The sequence below is a fragment of the Phyllobates terribilis genome, unplaced genomic scaffold, assembly GCF_046119375.1.
Source record: "Phyllobates terribilis strain yellow unplaced genomic scaffold, ASM4611937v1 Scaffold_12__6_contigs__length_324123572, whole genome shotgun sequence".
Classification (NCBI taxonomy): Eukaryota; Metazoa; Chordata; class Amphibia; order Anura; family Dendrobatidae; genus Phyllobates; species Phyllobates terribilis.
Window position 1 is genome coordinate 288552584 of NW_027362772.1, and position 26808 is coordinate 288579391.

At 44.4% G+C, this 26808-nt stretch overlaps 1 protein-coding gene across 1 annotated transcript in view; it reads right to left on the bottom strand.

Moving 5' to 3' along the window:
* The window catches only part of SIK2 (salt inducible kinase 2), a 108967-nt gene that overhangs the window by 10648 nt on the left and 71511 nt on the right, over window positions 1-26808 (bottom strand). Inside the window, exons 5-9 of the mRNA XM_073657136.1 lie at window positions 18990-19114; window positions 18781-18904; window positions 12127-12347; window positions 10780-10932; window positions 3293-3457 (exon numbers count right to left, since the gene is read on the bottom strand). Of these exons, the coding sequence (XP_073513237.1) occupies window positions 3293-3457; window positions 10780-10932; window positions 12127-12347; window positions 18781-18904; window positions 18990-19114 (788 nt within the window). The remainder of the gene's footprint in view (window positions 1-3292; window positions 3458-10779; window positions 10933-12126; window positions 12348-18780; window positions 18905-18989; window positions 19115-26808) is intronic.

Below are 26808 nucleotides of genomic sequence, written 5' to 3' on the forward strand. Positions count from 1 at the left end.
TGTCCAGATAATACTGCCATAAATTGGCTAAATATCACTCCCATACACCAGTCCACACAACACTGCATCTACAGCTCACATAATCAGGTCATATCGTTTCGGGCAGACCTGATAATACAGGCACCACTGGAGAAAAAAAAAATAAACGACAACCAAAAATACCGTGTATGTAAATGTGATTTTATGTTGAAGCTTAATTAGCTTCGTTAGAAAATGACTGCGACGACGTGACGCGCGCCCTGTGTTTCTGACAAAGACTAATGACTTTGGACTTTTCATGATTTCGTGAGAGCCCCAAGGTCAACTGGTTACAGCCGCGCAGATGATGCATAATCATATTACGCTGCAAACGTCTGATCTGCATCAGCGAGATCGGACCCAAATCAGCGAGATGACAACAATGCCTTCGGCGGGGAAGGAGCTAAAAAGGAAAAAAAAAAACAACAAAACACACCATGCAGGAAATGGTGGCAGAGGCTTGGGAATTTAATCATTTCTCTCCAGGATGTGACTAAGAAATCGTTACAAAGGGAAACGGCCTCCTATGAACTTCAAAAACCAGCGGGGGCCTCCTGTGCAGTTTCATTCCTTTCCGGCCTCGATGATGCCAGCGCACGTTGCCTTCTCCTGTAACTGGATGTCCACGTCGTGGCGTTCTCACAGCAGGAATGTGCATGTTAGGAGTCCGGGATATCACAATCAGCTGCATCCCTTGAGGAAGCAGAATCTACACGTCTTCTGATGAAACCATCTCCAGAAGGAGAGCAGTGCTAAACACATGGACACCGCACTTAGAAGTGCACCGCACCGCTATAGCTGCAACTCCCGAACGGCCCGTCAATTGCAGGAACATTACCCAGCCTAAAATAGTTGCTACCTCAAAAATACCTTAAAAGGGGTTGTCCAGGTGGGAAAAACAAAACAAAACCTAAACCGCCTCAAAAGGAAAAAAAAAAAAAGAAAAAAAGGCGAAACCTACAGTTACTGATCTCCTCGCTGGTCGTTACTTCATGGTCCTGTCTAAACACCATGGAAATGCCCTTTAAGCCATTCATTGGCTGAGACTGTTCACCACAGAGGCCTGTGATTGGCTGAGCAGGCATTTCTGGTGGGTCAAAACTGGATCAAAAAGTTGGCAAATTATTACTACTATTATGTTTTTTGGACTTTTTTTTTTTTTTTAACCTTTTTTCAATCGCCCCCAATATTTATCAGTTAGAACACCCTTTAAAAGGTGTGGTCCGCTTTACCCTTAATGAATGTATTGGGGATATTATTTTAAGACACTTCCTAAATATTACAGGTTCTCCTCCTCCTTCCTCAAACTCTGCACAGCTCCCCTTGTCCATAATATAGCTACGGCAGGAGGAGCATGTGACCAGACACGCCCACCAGCCTCCACCAATTGAAAAGCAGCTTGCTCAGGTGTAGTGTTTTTTCATTGGAGGAGGCTGGTGGGTGGGTCTGATCACATGCTCCTCCACCAGAGGCCAAACTGAGGACAGAACTCTGCAGTCTGTGAAGATGGAGGAGAAGAACCTGCAATACTTCTATATTAGGAAGAGCCACAAAATCATGTTCTCGACACACTGGATAAATTATACATAAAAGTGGACAATCCCTTTAAGTGAAATCATTGGCGTAGAGGAGCAGTAAGCTGAATTAAAAGCCCATGGGGTAAGTAATGGAGGGCCAGATCTAGACCGGGCCTTGCAGAGTTCACGACCGCAGATATTTACGCAGATGCTTCCGGCCTCGGCTCCCCAGACGGAGCTAATCTTGTTAACATGAAATAGACTGATTTTTATGACCCCTCTGGTCCCCGCGCACTCAGAAAAGATGTTGCTGTGTGGAAGCGGCGGCACATTTCTGAGAGGATCCCCGCGGTGAAGCTAAAAATACCGGATATTACACATTGTTTTTACAGCTCTCGGTGGATGAACTATCACGACTCCTCCAGTGATTGTTCACGGTGGTAATGTACCCATCATACCTTCCCCCTCGCCTCGGCCGCAACGGGTAATAAAATACTACCTGTTCACAAGCACAATTCACGCCACGTGCCGCCGTCGTGGATGAAAAGATTTTAGCCATGGAATACAAAAGAGTTTAGGTTTCCTTTCTGAACTGGACTATATTCATCTCATAGGCAGGCCGGGCGCCCGCGGAGTACGGCACATTATCGGCAACATGCTGCCCTCTGTGTACCCCAGGTGGAATATTAGGTTCGTTCTCCTAATAGTGCAAATGGCACGGAAATTGTACCTTTTGGCTAAAAGAAGTGACTGAAGAATAGAGCGGACTCGTGAGGGGGCACACTCCCCACCCTCCTTTACAGTGATTGACAGGCAGTTGTGGATTTGCAGCCCGCCATTCACCGCTGACAACTGCAAGAGAAGGCAACATACGGCATTCAGATAATGAAGTCACGCAAACTTTTTTTTTTTCTTTTAGAATCTTTTTGTAAAAAATAAAATGAAATTACTAAACACAAAAGGACTCCTCTGTTGAATTCTTGGAAGCATTGGGGGTCTCCCCCAAAGCAGAGACTGACTTGACTGATACCAATCAGTGGCCTTGGCAGTCTTGTCCCATACATGCCCAGCATCACCGTCAAGGCTAGCGATTGGCTGTAACAGTTATGTGACTGCACGGTACGCCATAACAAAACAAAAAACAAACTGGTAGGAACCACCGGGAGCTGTATCGGCGAGGGACTCAACAGGTTACTTGTGTAAGCATTAATCTAACATTTCCTCCTTATAATTATAGCTCCATTTTCAAGTTTACTCCATACCCCCCACAGATCTTCCTCTAACTTCCAGTATGCCCAGTACGGGGGTCTGGGATAGGAGGAGGAACCTCCGGACAACTCTGTAGCCACAATCCAAATACTGGACGAGTAGACAGAACATTGGCGCCATCAAGCTGACCGGACAACTTTAGACTTCGTGACAGATACAAGCAGGTTTTTCCACCACCAGCAATGGATGGCGGGACAGTAAGCAGACAGATGAGCCTTCACATTGGTAAGTGGATGGTTCTTGTACCAACTGTACGTGATAAGTAAAACCAGCAAGCCACCACAAGCAGGACAGTGTTATGCTTAGGCCAAAACTTGACCCGTTGACTAAAAAGCCCAAAATAATGACCCCCTGACCTGGAAATTCCTGTTGATTTCTTAAAGGGATAACCCGGTGTCAACGAAATACCTAGTTCATTCTCAAACCAATTTTAAAAAGCGCCGGTGACACAGATGAGGCGGCGCACTCTCGGCAGTATCGATACTTACCGTTGGTGTATTCACGGCCTCCTCCTCTAGGAATGTGTTATCAGCCTGGCAGCTGATTTGGGAGTAAGAGAAGGGCTCCAATGCTGATGTCTCTGGTAGAACTGGGGTCCTCATCATCCGTACATTTTGAGACAAGAGGTTCACCGGGGACACCACCGTACTGGTCTATATAACCATAAAACAAGACGGATAAGTTTAGTTTTCATTATCGACCAGCAATAACTATCAGGCATACACGATTTAAGATATTACTAATTGTTGTCGATCTCTATTTCATACATGCATCATGTAGACACCTGACAGGTGGGATTGCTGAAGAGAGCTGGAGAATCAGAGGTCAGACCTGACAGAGCTAGGCGTGAAGGGGTCTGGCTAACTGGCTCATTTCGAAAGCTAAGCAAGCCCCTGTCTGCATCTACGCATCAATCCGCTTAGCTATTACAACAAACAGCCAGCCAGCCCCCTTCACACACACAACTCTGATCTAGTTCTATGTTTATCAGAAGCCAAAAGATGAGCGGCTGGGACCTAAGACCAGGCTGAACCGCCATGGTTCCAACACCAGATGGATGGAACAGCAAGTGATTATGCCCTGTTATTTGGTCACCAGACTGGAATGGTATGTCATCGACTGTCAATCCCTTTCCAGTCACCACACCGCTGCAGCCAAATCACAGGCATCTTATTCTCAACTCAGATGACGCCCCCCCCCAAAAAAAAATGGGATTAAACAGCTTCCAGTCTCGGCCGAGAGCACCGGATGGGCCTACGATGGAGCCTATAGCAATCAGCTGTACTATATGAGACACCTAGGACCTGCCGTATGTTACTGCCCGCATATTAAACTCGGTCCATTACATCCATCATTCGCTGATAAACAGGAGCAGCTTTGACTCATATCTAAAGGTCAAGTACTTAAATTTGCATTAGCCGGTCATGCCGTGCAATAATCTGATAAATGTGTGAAACTCTGCATCTGCCATGTTAAATTAACTATACATCCATTTATATCCATGATCTAGAGTTTTCTTTACACATTTTTCTCAGAAATGTACTGGATAATTTCATAAAGCCCATAAACATTCTTGTATCAAGACCTTCAAGAATTGTAACCCAAGAAAAGACATAGTCAATGTCACAGTGGAGAATAACTGGGTACATGTAGACATGTTCCCAGGATTGATAAATTGCTGGTGGTCCCACCATTGGGTTCACCCATCGATCACAAGAATAGGAGTCCAATGTCGCCTATGTGAATGGAGCGGTAGGACATGTATGAGCACCTCCGAATTCCCGGGCTATGAGCGTGGTGGATATGGGTGTGAAGTACCTACAGGATGTGGTCTCAAATGTGGGTTACCACTCCATTCACATTGGGCTCCTACTCTCAAGGTTGGTTGAGATCCTGGTGGTCAGACCCTGGCCGATCCCACATGTACTACCTTCCCTGTGGATAGGTGATAAATGCGGTTTATTGGGTAGCCCATTTAAAGGGATCTGTACACAATCCTGGCTTATTGTCCTGCCTGGCATACACAATCTTAAGAGTTGGTGAAGATGCCTACACAATCCCTTAAAAGAGCACTCTGGGCAGACTAATACATCGGAGGTGATTTATGAGAGTTGGTCAAAAAGAGAAGTGGAACTGTTGACCCGAGCAACTATCACCACTTCTGATAAATCACCGCCATTGTGTCATGCTCTGTCCCCCTCAGGCTCGGATCTAGGCATGACGTAGGAATCTGAATAACACCAAATTCAGAACTTCTTTGTCAAGCACAGTCCCCTCAGGCTCTGCACATCAGTATTGCTCAAAGTGTTTCTTTAAAAGGAGCACAAAAAAAGAAAATGCAGAAAAAAATATTCCAGAGCTCCCTCCTGTAATCTCCTCTATTCCTTTGATCCTCTTGTGTCATGTTACAATTAAAACTGAGAAATGCGTAAAAAAATAAAAAATAAAATTCTGTGTGTGTGTATTTCAGGAACGCCACCACGTCTCCTTTATCCTCCTCACTGGCTGCAGCAGGAGCCTCCCGCTTTCTGCAGTAGGACAAAAGATTGTCAACCTAACACCCTTTTATGAGGAGCAGGGATTAAGGTTACTCCCATTTCTTCATGATTTCTACACAGCCAACTTTCCAGATCCTACGGAAAATGCTACAGACTAACAAGCAGCGAGGATAATGACTATATTTCTTGTATCATTTATTTCTAGGATTAAAGTTTAACACAAAAGAGGCGCAGTGCCAGTGTCGGACATTGGCTAAAATGTGGCACAACGTCTAGATAACACCGCACGTTGTCCGCTCTCGCGTGCCAGTTCCTCCATGAATTACTAGGAGAAACACACCATTAAAAAACGAAAAAAAAGAAAAAGAAAAACACTGGAAACGTTACGTCAGTAGGGAGCGATCATTTCCCCTGGAAGAGACAGCGCTATCTGTCCGTGACCTTCACCAAGGTCGTTTCACCTCTCCGCACCAAAACATTGATAAGATGAAAATATTTCATGAATGGCTTGAGAAGAACAATGGGAACAGCAGCTCCTGCGTCATCTTATTGTTCAGAGCTGCTCAGAGACAAGAAGGAACCTGTTATGCAAATAGGAGCGGAGTTTATACCGGGGCCGCCCGTCACCCGGCGTCCTGCAGTGACAGCCCGTTTCTCGGGCTACTTAGTTCTCGCTGACGGCGATGATTTGTTCAGGATGCTACGCAACCGGCCGTTTATCTGTTGTATCACAGTAATTATTGTTATTGACAGGGCATTAGTGCCCGTTGGCATGGTTAATAGGCCGTGCAGTCTGTGGACGAGCCAGGAATGCAAAGTTTATTACAGAGTCACGCCTAATTTGCACCCAAAAATAAACCTTTCCTGTAAGTCGCTCATGGTTATGACAAACTTCAATTTGCAGGCAAATCTTTAATGGTGGTGAGAAAAGTATGTGATGCTCTAAGCAAGAGGATGTTGGGCTACCAACGACCCAAAAGATTAAAAAATTGGGCCAAAAATTTGCACAAATTGGAGTGAAAAAGCTTGTGTTTTGCTGCAAAGTACGGCCACAAGGAGCCAAATTTGCTTGATGCGTCACAAACGTCATTTTCTTTATTGGGTAGTGGAAAAAAAAAAAAAAAGGATGGATTTCTTCAGTGCACTGGATTAGAGCTTGGTTCAAGTGTTTGTTTTGACCATCAGTGATTTTCTCGTATTCCATGAAAAAATAAAATTGCAAACCTTCTATGATCGGTCACAGTGTTAGAAACAGACAGCACAAACGGGTGGCATCCGCGTGCTGTTCACAACTTCACGGACCCATAGAAATGTATGGGCGATTTTGTTCTGTGACTCGGTTTGCAAAAAGCGTGGACATGTGAACAACTCCGTAGACAATAATTGGTCCATAGAACACGAACGTGAAAATGGGACGTCCGAATGAGGCCTCTGTCAATTCCAACAGCAGTTAAAAGAGGTCGACTAAGATATTTATGATTGATTCTTAATACAGGTGATTGATATGACATGAGCAGGGGTCTGGCACCCTCGCCAGTCAGCTCTTAGCAGGCTGTGTGGCCACCACAAGTATACGGTGTATATACACGCCCTACACTGAGCAGTGGGTCTTCTCCAGTCCTGGAGCTCAGATCACAAAGGAACCTTCACTCAACTGTTTGGTGGTGGTGCCGGAGGTTGGATCACCACCAAGCTCTCGACTATATCTAAGAACAGGTCTTTGATATTAAATTCTCGGACAACCCCTTTAAGTTTTAAAGTCTTATCTTTACTCTGAAGACTAACCTTTTCTTAAAAAAGGACGTAAAGACAAAACTCTTTGAACCAAATAAAGTCAATGGAGTTAAAAAGAAAGATCCCCAAAAAAATCCTTATCCAGCAGTCTTCTCACAGCTTGAGACATTGACTCCATTGACAAGGAAGCGTACATCCTGCCATCTGGTTCTTATAAAACACATGAGTCTTCCACGAGGACTACATGTCTTTACATCTCACGTCCCCATCTGCCCTGGCATCTTCTCACATGGCAGGTAAGGTGAGGCTCTTCCCAACCTTCGGTCTTACATCATCCACCACATGTGATACTCTGGCCTACAGCCCAGAAACCTTTCAATGACCACACCTGGATCATCAGATCCAAGACCCACAAGCTTTGCCCTGCCTGAGCCTAAGATGTGAGGAGAAGATTTCTGCGGTGCGGAGATGAAATCAAAGATAACAGGCGGTCGCCACAAGTCGTTATGCTGTGATCACAATCCAATGTCTTGCAAGGCTAATGTGCAGGTCTCCAGAGGATGCCAAGGAGGACTGCGTTCATGGCAATGTCATATCGTCCATCGTTTGCAAGACCAAATGTACCACAGATACTTCTGCATTGCAGAAATCATTATGCCGGTATGACGGCACAAATATTAGGTCATCCTCCCCGGTGAGTACAAGTGCTGCATTGATACACAAGCATGTATAGGAAGAGCACATTCTTCCAAGTGGTGTGACACATCAGTGCCATTGTCAGTCCGCACGGGGTGATGTCAATAATATGATAAATCTGTCAGTCCTAGTTATAATTATGATAGTTTCCATCACGCCCCACCCATTAATAACAAAGTACATGATTGTTCCTGCAGCATTACCTAACAGGCACATTACATAACCAAAACAGGTAACCGAGATTTTTCCACTTCAAGTAAGCAGGACATTAAGGTTTACCAAACATTATGACATCAGTCAGAAGGCACTGTTGTGTGCGATGCCGTAGATTAGGAGACACTGCGGTATGTGACATCGTAAATCAGGAGGCACTGTTGCAAGAGATGTCGCAGATTAGAAGGCACTGTCTATGCAATGTCATAGATTATATGTAACGGCGTAGATTACGAGGCACCGTGGTATGCAACGTCGTAGATTACGAGGCACCGTGGTATGCAACGTCGTAGATTAGGAGGCACCGTGGTATGCAACGTCGTAGATTAGGAGGCACCGTGGTATGCAACGTCGTAGATTAGGAGGCACCGTGGTATGCAACGTCGTAGATTAGGAGGCACCGTGGTATGCAACGTCGTAGATTAGGAGGCACCGTGGTATGCAACGTCGTAGATTAGGAGGCACCGTGGTATGCAACGTCGTAGATTAGGAGGCACCGTGGTATGCAACGTCGTAGATTAGGAGGCACCGTGGTATGCAACGTCGTAGATTAGGAGGCACCGTGGTATGCAACGTCGTAGATTAGGAGGCACCGTGGTATGCAACGTCGTAGATTAGGAGGCACCGTGGTATGCAACGTCGTAGATTAGGAGGCACCGTGGTATGCAACGTCGTAGATTAGGAGGCACCGTGGTATGCAACGTCGTAGATTAGGAGGCACCGTGGTATGCAACGTCGTAGATTAGGAGGCACCGTGGTATGCAACGTCGTAGATTAGGAGGCACCGTGGTATGCAACGTCGTAGATTAGGAGGCACCGTGGTATGCAACGTCGTAGATTAGGAGGCACCGTGGTATGCAACGTCGTAGATTAGGAGGCACCGTGGTATGCAACGTCGTAGATTAGGAGGCACCGTGGTATGCAACGTCGTAGATTAGGAGGCACCGTGGTATGCAACGTCGTAGATTAGGAGGCACCGTGGTATGCAACGTCGTAGATTAGGAGGCACCGTGGTATGCAACGTCGTAGATTAGGAGGCACCGTCGTATGTAACGTCAGATTAGGAGGCACCGTCGTAAATCAGGAGACAGTCATACGCGATGTTGTAGATTAGGAGGCACCGTGGTATGTGACATCGCAGATTAGGAGGCACCGTCGTATGGGACGTCGCAGATTAGGAGGCACCGTCGTATGGGACGTCGCAGATTAGGAGGCACCGTCGTATGGGACGTCGCAGATTAGGAGGCACCGTCGTATGGGACGTCGCAGATTAGGAGGCACCGTCGTATGGGACGTCGCAGATTAGGAGGCACCGTCGTATGGGACGTCGCAGATTAGGAGGCACCGTCGTATGGGACGTCGCAGATTAGGAGGCACCGTCGTATGGGACGTCGCAGATTAGGAGGCACCGTCGTATGGGACGTCGTAGATTAGGAGGCACCGTGGTATGTAACGGCGTAGATTAGGAGGCACCGTCGTATGTAACATCAGATTAGGAGGCACCGTCGTATGTAATGTCGTAAATCAGGAGACAGTCATACGCGATGTTGTAGATTAGGAGGCACCGTGGTATGACACGTCGCAGATTAGGAGGCACCGTGGTATGGGACGTCGCAGATTAGGAGGCACCGTGGTATGTAACGTCGCAGATTAGGAGGCACCGTGGTATGTAACGTCGTAGATTAGGAGGCACCGTGGTATGTAACGTCGTAGATTAGGAGGCACCGTGGTATGTAACGTCGTAGATTAGGAGGCACCGTGGTATGTAACGTCGTAGATTAGGAGGCACCGTGGTATGTAACGTCGTAGATTAGGAGGCACCGTGGTATGTAACGTCAGATTAGGAGGCACCGTGGTATGTAACGTCAGATTAGGAGGCACCGTTGTATGTAACATCAGATTAGGAGGCACCGTCGTATGTAACATCAGATTAGGAGGCACCGTCGTATGTAACGTCGTAAATCAGGAGACAGTCATACGCGATGTTGTAGATTAGGAGGCACCGTGGTATGTGACGTCGCAGATTAGGAGGCACCGTGGTATGGGACGTCGCAGATTAGGAGGCACCGTGGTATGTAACGTCGCAGATTAGGAGGCACCGTGGTATGTAACATCAGATTAGGAGGCACCGTCGTATGGGACGTCGCAGATTAGGAGGCACCGTCGTATGGGACGTCGCAGATTAGGAGGCACCGTCGTATGGGACGTCGCAGATTAGGAGGCACCGTCGTATGGGACGTCGCAGATTAGGAGGCACTGTCGTATGGGACGTCGCAGATTAGGAGGCACCGTCGTATGGGACGTCACAGATTAGGAGGCACTGACGTTTCAAAGATGTTGGGGTATGATGTGCCTATAAAATGTATGACAATAAAATGAATGGAAACCCGCCAGGTCTGTCATGTGCCCCTTCTGTTTCCAGCCACCGCATCTGACATCTTTGCAGCCTGCAGTCAGCGAGGAGTCTGCAGTGCGGCAGAGTCCGACGATTTCCCGCTCCGCCGGCTCCAGCATATTGCACTAGCAGCAAAGTGAACGTGGTACGACCCCGTCCCTGATGAACGCGAGCTGCGGTGTAAGTTCTTCGTTCCGCATTCATGAATTCATGTTGCAGATTTGAAATGCAAAGAGTGAATTTGCAGCAAACAACTCTGCAATTAAATCTACAAGAAATCTCTCTCTGGTCATCCTGTGCCCGAGTCCTGAGCGCGGAGAATAATAGCCAGAATTACTGCAATTATTCTTTACACTTTCACAAGTTTTCAGTCCTTACAGTTGATGCCTTTTTCTTACAATAGACCAGACAATCCCCTTAAGAAAGGAAACATCGTTACCTTGGAAACTGTTTGCTCTGCCACCGTGCTCGGCCGCCGTTGTCGTGCGTCGATCCTGGCCTCCACAGGGAAGCTACTTCTGTGAGACTTTAGTCTTTCCACCAGGAGGTAATATATGGCAGCAAAGTGATTGTAGCTACGGTCCTGTAACGACTGCAAGAAAACACAACCGTCTTAGGGGCACAAATTTAATTTGCAGTTCAAGCTACAGACCTCATTGACGAACATTTCATCACGCCTCTCGTCTACACCATTTCTCCCTCTCGTTACACCGTTCCTCCATCATCTCTCTTGTATTATTACATATTACAATCCAATCAGTGCAGAGGCTGCTGTAATCACAGGACGTCATAATCTGGCAAGATCCCTCCACAGACACACAAGCAACTTGTAATTGTCTGTTGGGGTAAAATATTCAAAAATATTCTCTCCCTCTTTCTTTAAGGTCTCTGCAGCCGACAACAGCAGGGTGGAAGTAAATGACTGCAGTAATCCACATTCAATGAGGCTGGAAACTGGAGGTACGATGATGCTCCAGAGTATCAGTACTCCAGTCGACATCAAGTACTGCCTCACAATGCATACAAGTACAAGTCTCAATCAAAAGGCCCCCATAAACATTACAGGGAAGAGAAGAATAAGAAAAAAAAAAAAAAAAAAAAAAAAAAAAAAATCGGCCAAGGAGGGGAGAAGAGGTCTGAGTAATAATAAATTACAATTTGATCATAATAAAATTATGGTTATCAATTATATTATGAATGATAATAATGATCATGCTATTATTAATTATAATTTACTTATTATAAAATTATGGTTGTTATATTAGGATTACTGATAATGATATCATTATCAGCAATAATCATAATTAATAACCAGAATTTTATTATAAGAATAATAACCACTTCATAATCATTAATAATCATGATATAATTAATAACCATAATTTAACTATAATATTCAAATTATTAGTATTATTAATAATACAAATTGTCCAAATCTGGCTTATTTTGCGTTTATTGGGGACCCTTACACACCCACCCCGACATGTTAAGTTTCCAAGCTCGATAATTTTATTCTCAGAAGAGATAAAACTGCCTATAGAGAAGTCCTCCTCAGATGACATGCATGCTCAGCTGTATTGAGGGTGCATGTGTCTGGGAGGAAGATATCAGAAAACAAAATTGTTGGTCAAATGAGCAGAGACCCAATAAAGGTGTATGGGCACGTAACGACTAACTTAAATAGTGGACAATGCCCCCTAGTCGTTTGATCGCTTGCCAAAGATAAGGTATAAGCGATCGTTCCGGCGATCATTACCTCAGGTAAACGCCTGGCCCTCTATCTTACCTCTATGGTCTTTTGCTGGTCGATCCCCAAGCTGTGCATGAGCCTCAGGACTTGTTCATTGTGTTCCCCAATAGAAGCTTCCTTGTCTTGATTCTGTGCGTACAGGACGGGCCGGTTCACGGGAACCTCCGTCATCATCCATTTGTGCTCCTTGATTTGAGCAATTGAAAGACGTTTTGACGGCTCCAACACCAACATCCTTCTAATCAAGTGTTCACATTCTAGAAAACAAGAAAAAAACAAGAAAAAAAACATGAAGTAAAATTATATTCATCAAAAATATATATAAAAAAAATGTGCTCAAATATGGAAGGAAAATTTGCTTCTAAGAAAAAAAAAAAAAAGCAAAACAAAAAACGGGAACAAAATTTTGGGGCCCTGGTGCCAGATAAGAGGAGAAGATAGAATTAGATTTACTGGTAATTCGGTTTCTAAGACCCTCCACGACAGTATGGGTAATTGCTGTTGGTGCTGTTGTGGAGGGGATTAGAGAAAAGTGAGAGTGTTGGAGTCTCACATCCTTGCAAACGCCATAAATTGGCTTAATCTATGGAGCAGATCTAGATTTCTTCTACAATTTAGCAGAAGAATGAAGTATAAAATCTTGTAGTAGAATCCCCCGAAAATCTAGTTTTGAGCTGGTAATGTGAAGGTCCTGGGCCCCAAAGCTAAATATATAACAGGGGCCCCACCAACCATGTGCCTTTTATTGTACCTTTCTCTAATCCCCTCCACGACAGCACGGGTAATTCCTGTTGGTGCTGTCTTTGAGGGTCTTAGAAACAGAATTACCGGTAAGTTTAATTCTATTTTCTAGTCACTAATGAAAAGAGCAAAAGTTTCCCAATTTTTGGATTTTGCAAAAATTTACAACTTTTTTTTTTTATAACAGAAAAATTGACGTAAAGTCCTTGATAAATACGGCTTTTTACATTTAACTTTATGTTTTTTGCCTATTTTGGGCCTATTTTACTAAGTAGTAACAGATGATAAACTGTGCTATATGTAAAGCTTTTCTTCTCGCAGACAATTACTTGCAGTTCTTGGCCTCGGAGCAAATAACAAGACAGTTCAACAACAGGCTACATGTTACTACATGTGAAAGAAAAAAAGAAAAGAGTTAAATCGGAGATAGTGTGCCTCGGGGGATCACAGTTTAATGAATCTCCTTACGTCACAGTCTTAGCCCGAGGTCTGTGTTTCCACCACAAAGAATCTGGAGAAAGATCATGGCTTTGTTTCCATTATTAATCCTGTCATTCTTTACTTGTAAACATTCGGACAGGAAGTAGGGAATACTAGATCGGGCGAAGAATGACCTAGAAGCGTTTGTGTCTGTCACTATGACTAGCGATACTGCGGGAAGATGCGAGACGCACATGAAATTAAAGTCACGTACCAAACTAAACAAAGTGGAAACTTTCCCAAAATTTTGGAAGATAATAATGAAAGCCACCAAACCACACAAGTCTGATGTACAGATGCGGCAGAGCTTCAACCCTTTCTTTTGTGCACCAAGATAAGTCAGAAGGTTTACTTGGTCTTCTAGGATAGACCGTGGACAAGACCTAACAAAACCAAAAATAAGATCACGCAGAACATTTTTACTACTTTGGATGAGTCGTTCAGGATTTCAAAAACATGGTGGTTCACTTCCAAAAAGGTCACCACTTCTGTCTACAAGAGGTGTTGAGGTATGGTGCTGCTTTTGGATGAAAGCAGCCATGTTTTTCCAATCCTGGACAACGTCCTTTGGGAATGCGCTTCTACTATTCTATCTAGTTGCGTTCCATGGAAGTTTCAGGCGCTTTTGGAGACAAGAATCGTGTAAGTAATTTGGCCTTCAAAACACTGACAACCTGATGGAATAGCAGCTTATCTCTCCTGAGAAAATGATTGGACATTAAAGGGGATGTCCGTTGAAAACAAGTCATCACTTATCCACAGGATAGGTGATAACTTGTTAATCAGTGGAGGTACAAATGCTGGAGCCACCACCAAATCGTCACCAATATCCCCATTAGGATGGACCAGCAGTGTGGATGCTCGACCACCATTCCATTCATTCCCTAGGGGGCCGTGGAGCTTTTTGCGGCAGCCCCTTAGAGAATGAAAGGAGTTGCGGTTGGGACGTCTGACCTGCTGCTCCATTTTGTAATGGGTATAAAACTTCCCCTTTCTGACGATTAACATTTGGACCCCCCCATGATCACCAAGTTATCCAAAATTCTGAAGATAGCTTGTTTTCACTCAACCCATTTAAAATCCAAACATGCCCAATCCTTCTCTTCCCGAACATCATCTGAAGTAGTCGGTCTGGTGGAAATCGGCTACATAGGCCGAGTAGTAAAGAGATGAGGTAGGGTGATAATATAACTTGGACGCTGAGGAACTACAGATAATTGGGCACCAAACCCTGTGGGCACTCCAATGGCAGCCATTACTGGTCTTCATCTCTGGAAATTCAGGCAAAAAAAAAAAAAAAAGCGAAACGGCTACAAAGATCCCCCCCTCCCACCCCAAGAAGACGACATTGGACAGAACCTAGAGATAAATCTGAAGTTGCTGCTCGTTAGACGAGGGCATTGGAGAGCCGTGCTCCGACGTCAGGAGATCATCACTATTCCCATTATTATGCACAATCCCACGAGAGATATTTTGATTGCAAACATAAATGTTAATTAAACGACGTTCAGAAACAAAACACCGAAGTAAAGAGGTTTTGTAAATGGATGGAAACACGTGAACACGCAACCGCATTGATCCTGCAGTGTTTTTAATTGTCAAGATACATTTCATTTATAGCAACTTGGAGCAGATGAGCGTCCTGAAAGGTTTGTCCACTCGGGAACAGGCTGCTTGAGAGATGGATGATGTGAAGGGAAATCCCTGGTGATCGCCTAGTTACCAAGATCGCAAGAGAAAAGCATTGTGGGAAAAGTAACGGAAATGTCAGCGCCATGATCGCCTGCGAGCATGAAATGGAGACGTTCTAATCATATTAAAGCGCACCTGACTGTTCAAAATAAGCTGTGTGTTTACAGGAGAAAACATTATTACTGCCCATTATACAACGTCTATGCTGCATTGTTCGCCAGTTTTCCCCTCTGTTGGCTTTATCTATAGATTACAGTTGTCTCTGAGCTAGTGGATGACCCCCATACACAGACATGAGGGATTCCTGCTCTCCTGTCTAAGTAGTGCAAGTTCAAAAAAAGAAAAAGAAGTATGGAGGACATTATACAGCAGTACTGAGCCGCATAGCTGTGAATCCAGATCTAGGGTAAGAGGAAACAAGTACTAGAAAGCAGCAGCACAGTCTGGGAATGTCTCTGCCTCTCACTCTGCTCTTTGCTTCTCTATAGATCTAAAAAGCAGCAATATAATCTCTCAGTTTGCTTGTATTTCTTGTTTACACTGATTTTTAGCTCTATGTCATTCAGAGTGAATGAGTTCAGGATGTAGGGGGGAGGAGAAGTGGCTCATATGTGGGGAAAGAGGCAGATTTCAAAATATATTATCTATGCTAAATGCAACAACCAAATGCTACACCGATGCCTCCACCCTGTGCCAGCCTTTGCACTGGTAGCCCTTCCACTATAAAACACAATGAAGTGTATTACTCTTAAATCATGAAGCTCTCCATAGTGCTGCACGTCTCTTATCGGTGTCTACCTCAGCTCTCTGTTCTAATGCTGAAAGGCTAAGTACATATTCACACGTGCCGATAAAGGGCAGCCGATAAATGGCAGCCGATCAGCGACATGCAAGCAGATTGCTGGCAGTTTACTGGACGGTTTACACCACCTGACCAAACGTCTATGTGTAGAAAACCATTGTTCTGTGCACATGATGTTATCAGCAGCACATCTCCTATTTACATGGGATGATGTATTGCAGAAAACGATAATCTTTATTCTTGCTTAAACATCATTGCAGCCGACGAATGATCAGTTTGTCAGGCGATTGGTGGCCTGTTTAGATGGCCGATAAGTAATGAGCGAGCTTAGGCAGCACATCCTATTCTTACGATCGCTGTTCTCAATTATCGGTCCTTATAAACTGGCCTTAACATCCTCCAAAATCAAAACCTCCCCTTTCAAACTCCAAGAGTTCCCTTGTGCTGCACAACCTCTCTGGATTGCACTATGCTGGACAATCGGGCAACCCCAAATATCCACAGTTTTAAGGGTGCCCTAAAAAACATACTTGATGGTGGCTACAGTATTTACTATACACAAGTACTTTTTTACCCGCATAGATTGTAAGCTCCTGTAAGCAGAGTCCTCCCTATTACATTAGTGCAGTGTATGGCGGATGGCTGACTGCAGTAGAAGTTGGCTACTGGTTTCTAACATTTAGGGATAGGATAGGATAATTCCGCCGAAAAATAAAATGTGATCTGGAAGATGGCAGTAAGTGGACCTGGTCATAGAAACATTGGTCCACATTTACCTATGTATTTGTGCCTTTCCTAGCTTACTTTATGCCAATTTTTTTTTTTTTTTGCAAAAAAAAGTGGTTATGTGGGCTACAGCCATGCAAGGACCAAGCTGTAAATAATGCCCCCACCCCCCCTTTTTGGTTTTTAGAAAAGGCTTTTCTTGTGCTGTACTAGCTCTCTAGAATGCGCTACCCGGGACAACCAGGTTAATCCTTAATTTTACAGGGCAGCTTTACATGTGCACTAAAAACGCGTTGGATCCACATCAAAATCCGCAATATACAAATTTTGCAGCATTTAAATGTCAGATTTCACCGCTGCTGAAGTGAAGTGGTCGTGCTCGGGTCAGGACACCTGCGGCCAGTCCGTACATTGCGGTCCAGTCTCGGACTAATTTGCATGGACGTCTGACTGCGCGTTAAAGTTGATAGGATAAGGCATTTTATTTGGAGTCCAAGACCCAGAGTCCAGCATCTGAAAACAGACAATTTATGTTAAATAATCCCATAATCCAGCAATTCGTGCGAGATCCTGACACCCAAGAAACAATCACGTTAATTTGCAGTCGTTAAGAAGTAGAACAAATGCGGAGTCACCTCCAGCCCTTCCACCCTCCAATCCCTGGGTTTCTCCTTATCCCGTGTCTTGGTTCCTGGCAGCCGCCTGCTCATTACGAAGCGCGTGCAGATCTAGTCTGGCGTGTAATTATATTGGGCTAGACGAGCGCTGCTGATTCAAGGCTTTAGGCAGAGACACCACGTTTTCTCCACCTCACATTACAGGTTACTGAGGGCAGCGGAGGCCACTTAGAAGCATCTTCCCAGCAAGGTGTGGTTTTATTTCTGAGAGACCCGTCTCTGAGGACCTCGGTCTACACCAATGAGAAACATCGGAGGAAACAATCTCTAAGAAAACAGGAGTTTGTGCATCTTATGGCAGATGGCGTAGGAACGCCTCTTTGTAGGTCATCATTGCCTTTGCTTTTCAGCCCGAGGTTTAATTACGGTACATGCACCGAGCAAATGTCACTAATTATGTGCAGGATGCTCTTAATTCCAAGAACAAACAGCAGATGTAACAAGGTCATAGTGTCACAGTGTGCACTGGGTGCAGGATGAGCGTGCCACGTGCATTAGTCACCAGTATGAAGGTGCTGGATTACATAACCATTACAGAGCGTTCCGATTGGGGAGAGCGCTCGACCACCTATTCTATTCATTTCCGGTAGGGCAAGGTCTTGGCAGGCATTTAGTATGGTGGAATTTAGGAGATGTGGTGACCCCTTTTGTGAGCATTTAGGGGGTCGGTGGCTGTTCTTGAAGGCAGTAATTGGATAGAGTAGACACGTCCCAAGTCGCTGCAGTGCAACTTGCCATTAAGCCGTGGTACTGCTTTAATACAACCTTCTTGGACCCGAGTTTAAGGGATTTGGCCAAGACTGAAAGTTTAGTCCAACTACTGGAATCCCCACCAATCTGGAGGTCTGCAGAGCTCAGTCAGAAGGTCGAGCATGGTCTATCGGGGCAATCAGATATAGCAGCCACTATCTCCAGTGGTTCCATAGAGAATGAAAGGCACGGAAGTGCACTCCCTCGACTTCCGCAAAACCCGTCCTCCGGATTGGTGGAATTCCCAGGGGTCAGACCTCTTGCAATCAGTATTTATCCCTCATCCTATAACAAGGGGATGACTTCCAATCTCAATAAAGCCCCCTTTAAGGTTCTTCTGGGTTCATAAATTGTCAAAATAGGGCATCAATATTAGATTGGCCGCGGTCATTCTTGGAACCTGTGGCGATCAGCTGATTGAAGACGTCGTGCAGCATCTTTAAAGTTTACATCTCTGCCGTCTACCTGCATGATGCCCATTATGGCGGACAACGCTCTGCGACCGCGCTACTAACCAGACCAAATTGTACATGGCAGACTCCCACCGATCTAACATTGATAGATGCCCCATGAGTATATTAAACCCAGAAAACCCCTTTATAAAGACAGGAATTGGAAAGCGACGTCCCCAGTCCACAAGTGTCTGAGCAATGGGTGCGGGAATAACCGGGATCTTCCTATGGGGGGTTTGCTGCCGGCACAGAGGCGGGTGCGACACCTAAGACTCGTTAGATCATTACATAATCGTGTCAACAACAAGCAGCGCTGCATTTGTCGCGTGAATCATCCTAGTTACATTATTCATGAAGAAGCAAGTTGTACCTTCAGACATGAAATATGGGATCCGAAATCTTCCCTCCAGCACTCGCTGTCTCAGGATCGGGAGCGTAGGGCCGTCGAAGGGTAAAGCTCCGCACACCAGGACGTACAGCACGACACCCATACTCTGCGGGAGAACAGGGACATCAATCAGTTCAGGGCGAAAGTAACATGTTCCCCCCATCCACCAAGTCACACACATATAGAAGTACCCATATATCCAGCTGAGGTCCCTCGTACTGCTGCCCCTCAAACACTTCTGGCGCTGCATACGGTGGGCTGCCACACCACGTGGCGAGGGGCTCTCCGGTCTTGTAAAAGTTGCCAAAGCCAAAGTCTACAAAAAAAAGAAAAACAGGATTATGCCAACACTTACGATGGGATGCAGATCTGCGTTACAGGACATTTTTGAAGAACTGAGACAAGGATGTTGCTGCCATTGGTGGTTCTGGTAATGCTCTGCAAGCTTAAAAGGTCCCTGTCAATTCAGACAAGTTTGTCTCAATTGTTAGATAATGTGATAGACAATCAGCAAATCACTATTTATAAATTATGTCATCTTGCCATCAAAAAATGCAAGCTGTAGAATTGAGGAAAGGATGTTCAAGCACCTATAGTGCTGGAAGAACGCTGGTGAAGAGGAACAGAATAGATAGAAAGTTGCAAAGCAAGAGAATCAGAACAGCTCCTGGACATTAGACTGGTACGTGCACCAAAAAGCAGTTAACTTGTGGAACGCGACAAAGGCATGCTTTTCTACAGGTAGCAGACTATTAGAGCTTTTTGCTCGTGATTTTGTATTTATCCATGTCTCAGTCAAGAGTCGGACTGAGTGTATTAGGAAGTTACAGACTTTCTTCTTCCCCACACTCGTACCAGAAAACCCTTTAGATATTCCAAAGGTCATGGAATCTACGCAGAGGGGGTCTCGTAATGAAACGGCATGGTGTCATCATATTGGTCGTCGGCTACAACAGACGTAATGTCTGGACATCCGGCCTCGGGGCACGAGCCACATTGTTATACTCTATCCAGCCAAAGAAAACACATAAGGAACGTTTACCTATTGCTGCGTCCTTCAATATGGAAAACAAATGTACATTTCATATGAGCTCCAATGTAGGCTTCGAAAACGCCGCGCACAGGAACCAGTGACATCATAGTGATGTAATAGACCGATAATATTGATTTTGAAGCCAAATCTGTCTCTGAAAATCTATATCAACTGCGTCACTGCATCGACCTGCCGGGAGCACTAAAAATAGCCCCAAACGGGGGGACAAAACGTCAGAACCCAGCAGCTCTTTATTCCCTACAAAGCAGGAAATCACAGCACCACCTATCATACCGATCACTGACTGATCAGATACCTGGGAAAATTAGTAACTTCACAATTTTTTATTTTTTTTTTCCCTGAAAGGCAAAACCAGGAGAAATTTCTACGTGATATTAAGCTGGTCACGTACATTAGATGGCAGCCATTCGGCCAACAGCTCACCCTCCTGACTTCGCAGTTAACGTGCCCGCATTCTTGTTTCAAAGGGGTAGAAGAAATGATGAGCGCCTGACCAAAAACATTTGCAGGATCCCAGTACAGTGGCCATATCAGTAGTCCATAGCCGACTGACCACTGCCGTTTGAACCCTCCAGCTTCCGGGATCCCCGTAGGTCTGGCGCGATGTCATCATTGTGGTGTGATGAATGGTCCTACTAGTCAAAAGAGGCACCAGGGAAGGCACCAGGTAGGAGGCCATTCACTAGGGTTGGGTCTGGAGGCCCATGGACCACTGACGTAGGAGCTGTGCCGGAGGGAACAAATCATTTTGATAATTTCTATTGACTTATTTTGTGGGAGAACAAAAAGATCGGGAATGGTGAAATCCAACATGTTGGCTACTCCTACCCTCCAATAATACAATTCGGCCGGGGGCTGTCAGCACAGATGTAACAGCCGCCAACACGATGGCTGGAGAAAGCGCTGCGCCCCTCGTTCCCAGTCCATGAATAAAGCAGCGCTACACAAATAGCATGCACCACTAACAACATTGAGCGGCAGGGACATATTGGCAGATCTTTCCAAGAAAAAGGAGTTACGGTGAAATAAAGGTGTATAGTCCATGTAATGGAACATTATAGGGGTTGTCCAGTTCAGTAAAATTATCCTTAGATGTAAATTTACTACGAAGATGAAGATGTCCCAATCTTTTGATGCACGCGACAATTCGAAAACTCTGCTTTTGGCTTCTGTTTGACAAAGGAAAGAAAGGTCCTGTGTGTGAACGGCCGGCTGCCAAAGAGGATGAGCTGTCCAAAATCGGACATGCCAAATCCTTCTGTCCCCCAACATCTGTTGGGGGGGGAGGGGGAGCCCCCCATACACATTAGGCTGGTGATCATCTAGGGTGTATGGGGGCTTCAATGATCATTTGTCCCCATACGGTTCAGCTACTTGCAAATCTCTCCAATGCTGATGATTTGGCAGGGACCGGGGTTATCCTGGGACCTTCGTCAACTAAAAAACCAGCTGCGTTACTGTGCCTGAACCGTATCTACACAGACAAGTGAACGCCATGTGTCCGGCAAGCAAAGAGCGGAGAGACGCCCCGATGAAGAGTGCGGTCAGAAGCCCTGCACTCCTGTGGAGCTGTCGCACGCAAACCGCAGGCTAATTAACAGCAGAGGCTTTGTGACGGACAGGAACGTGTCTGTGCAGCCGTCAGGATGGGAACGTCCCTACACAGTGAGCCGCCTCATTTCTAGGGGCAGAATAATGACCCGGTCCACCTCCCTCCATTCCTCAGGTTACATAACAAGAATCTGTAATTACCGGGATTGGGAATACAAGCTGCACAGAGAACAGAGTGTTCCTCAACCTCTGCGGGAACGTCATCACCCGACCCACACTGTAAACACTGTACCTGAGGGGACGTACGGGAGACGCTTTATTATTAATATACATACAATGCAAGGCATTATAATCGCCCTACCCCAATGACCCGAAATCTAGACCGAAGACATTGATGCATGGATGACGTGCGGATACGTAAAAGATCGTGCAAAAACAGGAACGGCACAAATATGGCCTTTATTTTTGATTACGCGTACTCAAATATTACAAAATTAGATTTCAATTATTCCATTACTAAACAGAACTTGCACCTGATGAGGCTGGTGTACTTAATCTTATATAAAAAAAATCCATGCAAGAATGGCTTTACAATCAATAGCATTTTTAGGAGTCCTGGACTCATAAAATGCTCATTTCAACATTAAAAATGAGTATACAGCCATTAAGTATACCAGCCTCATCAGGTCGAAGATCTAGTTCATAATGAATGCTATTTGTAGTGTCATGTCTGGTGAAAAATCACACTGATTTCTGTAGTAAAATAAATAAATTATGACAGGTTGCCTTAAAGGGTCCCACGTGGATCGGAAGATTTATTACAAAGCTGAACTTTACTTCCGAGACGTCATGCAGTCGATAAATACAGACTATGCTTTTCAGGCATAAAGACATTAAAGACACCAGTAATCCTTTGGATATTACTTAAGTGCAATGCGGCCCTAATCTGCGGTACGAATGTGGGATTTCATGCTGATGTGTGCCGTGCTGGCCACCATGTCTTCTCGGCTGGCACCGGCCTCGGTAGATCGGCTGTTTACATTTGGCTGTGGAGCTGCGAGCAGTCACAAGATTAGCCATAGGACATGCGGTTAGCAGCAGTCTCACATGAACGTAGCTGTAACTGCTCCAAGTCATTACATCAGACGTGGAGGTCAGCTCAGGAACACAGGCAGAAAAGAAGACAGAAGCAGCTCGGATCTATAGGTGCAAGATGAGTGCCGAACAGAAAACACCACATCAAAGAAACGAAAAAGAAAAAAAACAAAAAAAAAACAACTTTAGAGAAACTACTATTCCGCATGTGACGCAGTCAAAATACGGACGCACATTTACTGATGCCAGACCTGGTATGAGTGCAAATTTTGTCACGTGCCTTTTTGCACAAAAATGTATGACTATTGACACAGGAAAAAAAAAAAGCGGGTAAAAAAATTGTGTGGTTAACTATGTAAAAAGGTTTAAGCCAGATTTAGAAAATGCAACTTTTTAAAAAGTTGCAAAAACATCACAAGAGGAAGGGGGAGGCGTAAAAATGTCAGAAACCGAAGTGTTAAATTCAAAGGTGCGCCGGATTTATTGATCTGCCACATTTACATAAATTCGGTGCAAATGACGACACGGCCATAAGGAGGATTTAACAATCCCCCCCCCCCCCATGATACAAAAAAATATATATATTGGTGGAATTTTAAAGAAAAAAATGCTGCAGACTGTGTGTAAATAAGATATTAACCATGCTACAAAACCGTGCTTTGTCTGTGCACACCTTGCGGTTTTGTTCAGAGTTTTTTTTACTGTGTAGATTTGTCACAAAACCTGAAGGATTTCCTAGCATCATGGAGTCACATGCACACATTGCTAATTTTTTTCCTTGCACATTTACAGCATTTGTTAATTTAAGTGTTTTTTTTTTCCTGCAGATTTCACCCATAGTAATGAGTGGGGAAAATGCATCAAAACCACATGCAAAAACACTTGTCAAATCCACGTCAAAAACACATGTATTTTATGCTACATTTTTCCTGCCAATACATCAGATTTTTCTCCTGCAAATACTGAACATGTGCACATACCCAGAAGAATTTTTTTTTTTTTTTGCGGGGTCAGGGAGGAGAAGGATTTAAGTGGGGTTTTTTTTCACACATTTTTCTGTCTTTTTTCAGCGCTGTGATTTTTGTTCCGTAACTTACAGTTGTGACAGTTTCTGATCCACTTATAGAGAGTCACCTGGTGCGCATTCGACATGGAAGCAATTTTATTAATTTTTTTGTCAAATGCATGCGCAGAGCAAACAGAGCTTCTCATTCTGCGCATCTGCATTTCGAAGGTGGGAAGGAAAGCCAGTAGTTTTAGGAAACTACCTAAACCCCCTTCCAAAAATAAAACAACTTTCAAAACCCAAGAAGCGCTTTTAACAAATTGATGGTGTTTGACCAGAAGCCAAACTTCAGCCATGAAAAAAGTGCTCAGGATGGAACTGAAGGCAAAGATGACGCCACCAGGTCGCCCACATGACGGGACGCCACCAGGTCGCCCACATGACGGGACGCCACCAGGTCGCCAATAAGCCAAATTAATTATTGGTGCTTTGTATAATTCGAATCAGACAGACAAGGCTCCATGTTAAAATAAATTGATAACAAATGTAAAAAATAAAGAAATGTACAGAGACCGCGGGGTCTGTACGGAATCAAGGGGTCTGAATCTGTCAGTCACTCGCGCATATCTTAACCTTATATGCCTTCTGGGTCAGATTTTATGCAGGGTTTGTGCATACCGTTCTGATTTTCTTGGCACGCGCGTGTTTTTAGGACATGTCAGCCAGATGTACGACAGAGTCCAAGAAAATGATGAAACTGCGTCACATTCAGCAGCCAAATGAATCCTGGCAAGTTCTCTGGCTCGCACTTATGGGTCAATTTAGTTTGCTGACATGTCTCCGAATCGAGTGCTGGTGACTCATGATCATACAGAAAGCCCTCACCTTAGGCAAGACATCTGGTCACATGGAGAACAACACGTTTCACATGTTAGAGAACACATTAAACTAAGCACGGAGGGTCTTTTTTGTGCTTTCATCCATCCAGTCTTCAATTACACTGGTTTTGGGTGGGTCCAAAAAGACTAAACTAAGCTCTGAAGGAGCCAAGAACCAATATGCAATATAAGACAGGTTTTTTTTGGAGTGGCTCCAACCGATTAATTGTATATGGATAAAAGTGCCCCATTCTGGTAATCGGCAATGAGCTAGCCAGATCACCGAAAAATGGGTGGTAACTTTTAGATCGGTGGAGGTCCAATAACCAACATAATGGGGCATAAATTGCCAGCTTCCATATTAGACAGTCTTGATAAACTAGGCGCATCGGAACAAATTAACGTAAAGGCCGATTTCTCACATCTGTGTAACAGACCATGCTCGAATCAGAACACACGGCCCGATTTCTTGGTCTCCTGACCTGACCTGAGCCAAAGCCTTATAAGTCTATCCCGATTCTTCTGAACAGAGTACAGTCAGTGTTTTATGAATGTATGAAACCAACCTTTGTTCCTCATATCAACCAATAAGAGCAGCTTAAAGAGTACCTGTCACTGGATTTGTTTAATTTAAATTGAGTGCCTCCTCCAATTGCCGCTGCGCCCCAGATTCTGGAATAGTTTTTCTTTTTCGTCTGTGCCCTTCCATTCCAAAGTTATGCCCGCTGGAAAGAATGATGCAAATATTCCTCTTCAACAAACTGGGCGTATACCACAGAACTTGTGTGGGCGTTTGCTTTTTAATCCTGATGCTGGCCAATCAAAACACTGCCACGCCCACAAGAAGCTCTGTGGTTTGTAGAAGGGAAGATTTACATCACTATTTCCGGGGGGCATAACTTTGGAACGGAGGGGCACAGAGGAAAAAGAAAAACTGTTCCAGAATCAGGTGATCAGTGGCAATTGGAGGAGGTACTAATTTTAAATGAAAAAAATCCAGTGACCTGTTCCCTTTAAGAAGTGAAAACTGAACTGGTTGCTCAAACAGTTTCGCACCTATAGTTAAAATACGGCGCAGGTGGTCACGACAGCCCATGGTTCACTTTTGGTAACGCCACCTTTTAAATACAACAAAGGTAATTACTGATAAATTTATATTTATCACATACTAGAAGCAAAATGTCGAGGTAAATTTTCTGTGTCGGCGTTATACAGTTTTAGATTTGGAAATGTGAGCTCGGTAAATCTAGGGTTAACACAGCATATACAAGCCTAATTAGCATCTGTATGTATGATCTATGGAAAGTCCCTGGTTTGGAAAGCGGAGTAGGACATGTAGGATTAATTATTAGGCGCCTAATTACCAGCAGTCTGCGCTGCGCTCCCTTTTGTGATTATGGTAATGCAGAGGTAGCGGATGATTGGGCGGGAAGACGATGCTGATAACGGGAAGGTAGGAGACAGAGATTGGGACGGCTAATTGTCAGATCTGACCCATTTCATGCCCTGAATGTTAATGAGCTGTTCTTGACGTCAATGCTGAGCGAGCTGTCCGTCAGCGAGACAGAGCCAGCTATCGGGGGAGCTGCCGGAGGAAAGCAGTCACTTTCACCTTGATTCACTCACACACAGCTGTATGCATGAGCAGCTGCACAGCGCAGGACGGAGCGCGTCTACGTGTGGCTCATACGCCCTCGTTCAGCGATTAATGAGACCGTGCGCGGAGTCAGCGGAGCGGAAGAACAAATTAATTCAACAGATTTCCAAAAAAGACATCATGTGATTTTACTTTCCTGCAAGAGTATTTCACAAGACTCCTGGTCAGGACGGTAAAAGGGGCACATGAAACAGGGCAAAAAGCCAAAACTAAAGATGCATCTACACGTGCAGATATCTGACCAATTTCTGTTCAATCAGATTGAAATTGGTGTGTGTAAAAAAAAAAAAAAAAAAAAAATCTGATAGAAATCGGCCAGAAAACTGATCTGTTGTGCTTAATAATCTGCATAATCCGATTTCCCTGCTGTCTTACCCGGCGGAAAGAGTGCTCTGTCGGAGCACCACTGCAGCTGATTACCGGCCACTGATTGGCGGCAGCGGTCATTTGACATAATGTTGTGTGTCCACCGGGAGATCGGGCCACTATATATATATATTATATATATATATATATATTATATATATATATATTATATATATATATATATATATTTTATATATATATATATATATATATATATATATATATATATATATATATATATATATATATATATATATATATATATATATATATATATATATATATATATATATATATATATATATATATATATATTTTTTTTTTTTTTCTTGCATGTGTGCAGTGCAGAACTAATAAAAAGGCGTTATCTAGAAGAGAACCCCAATTTATGGCATAAACCGAG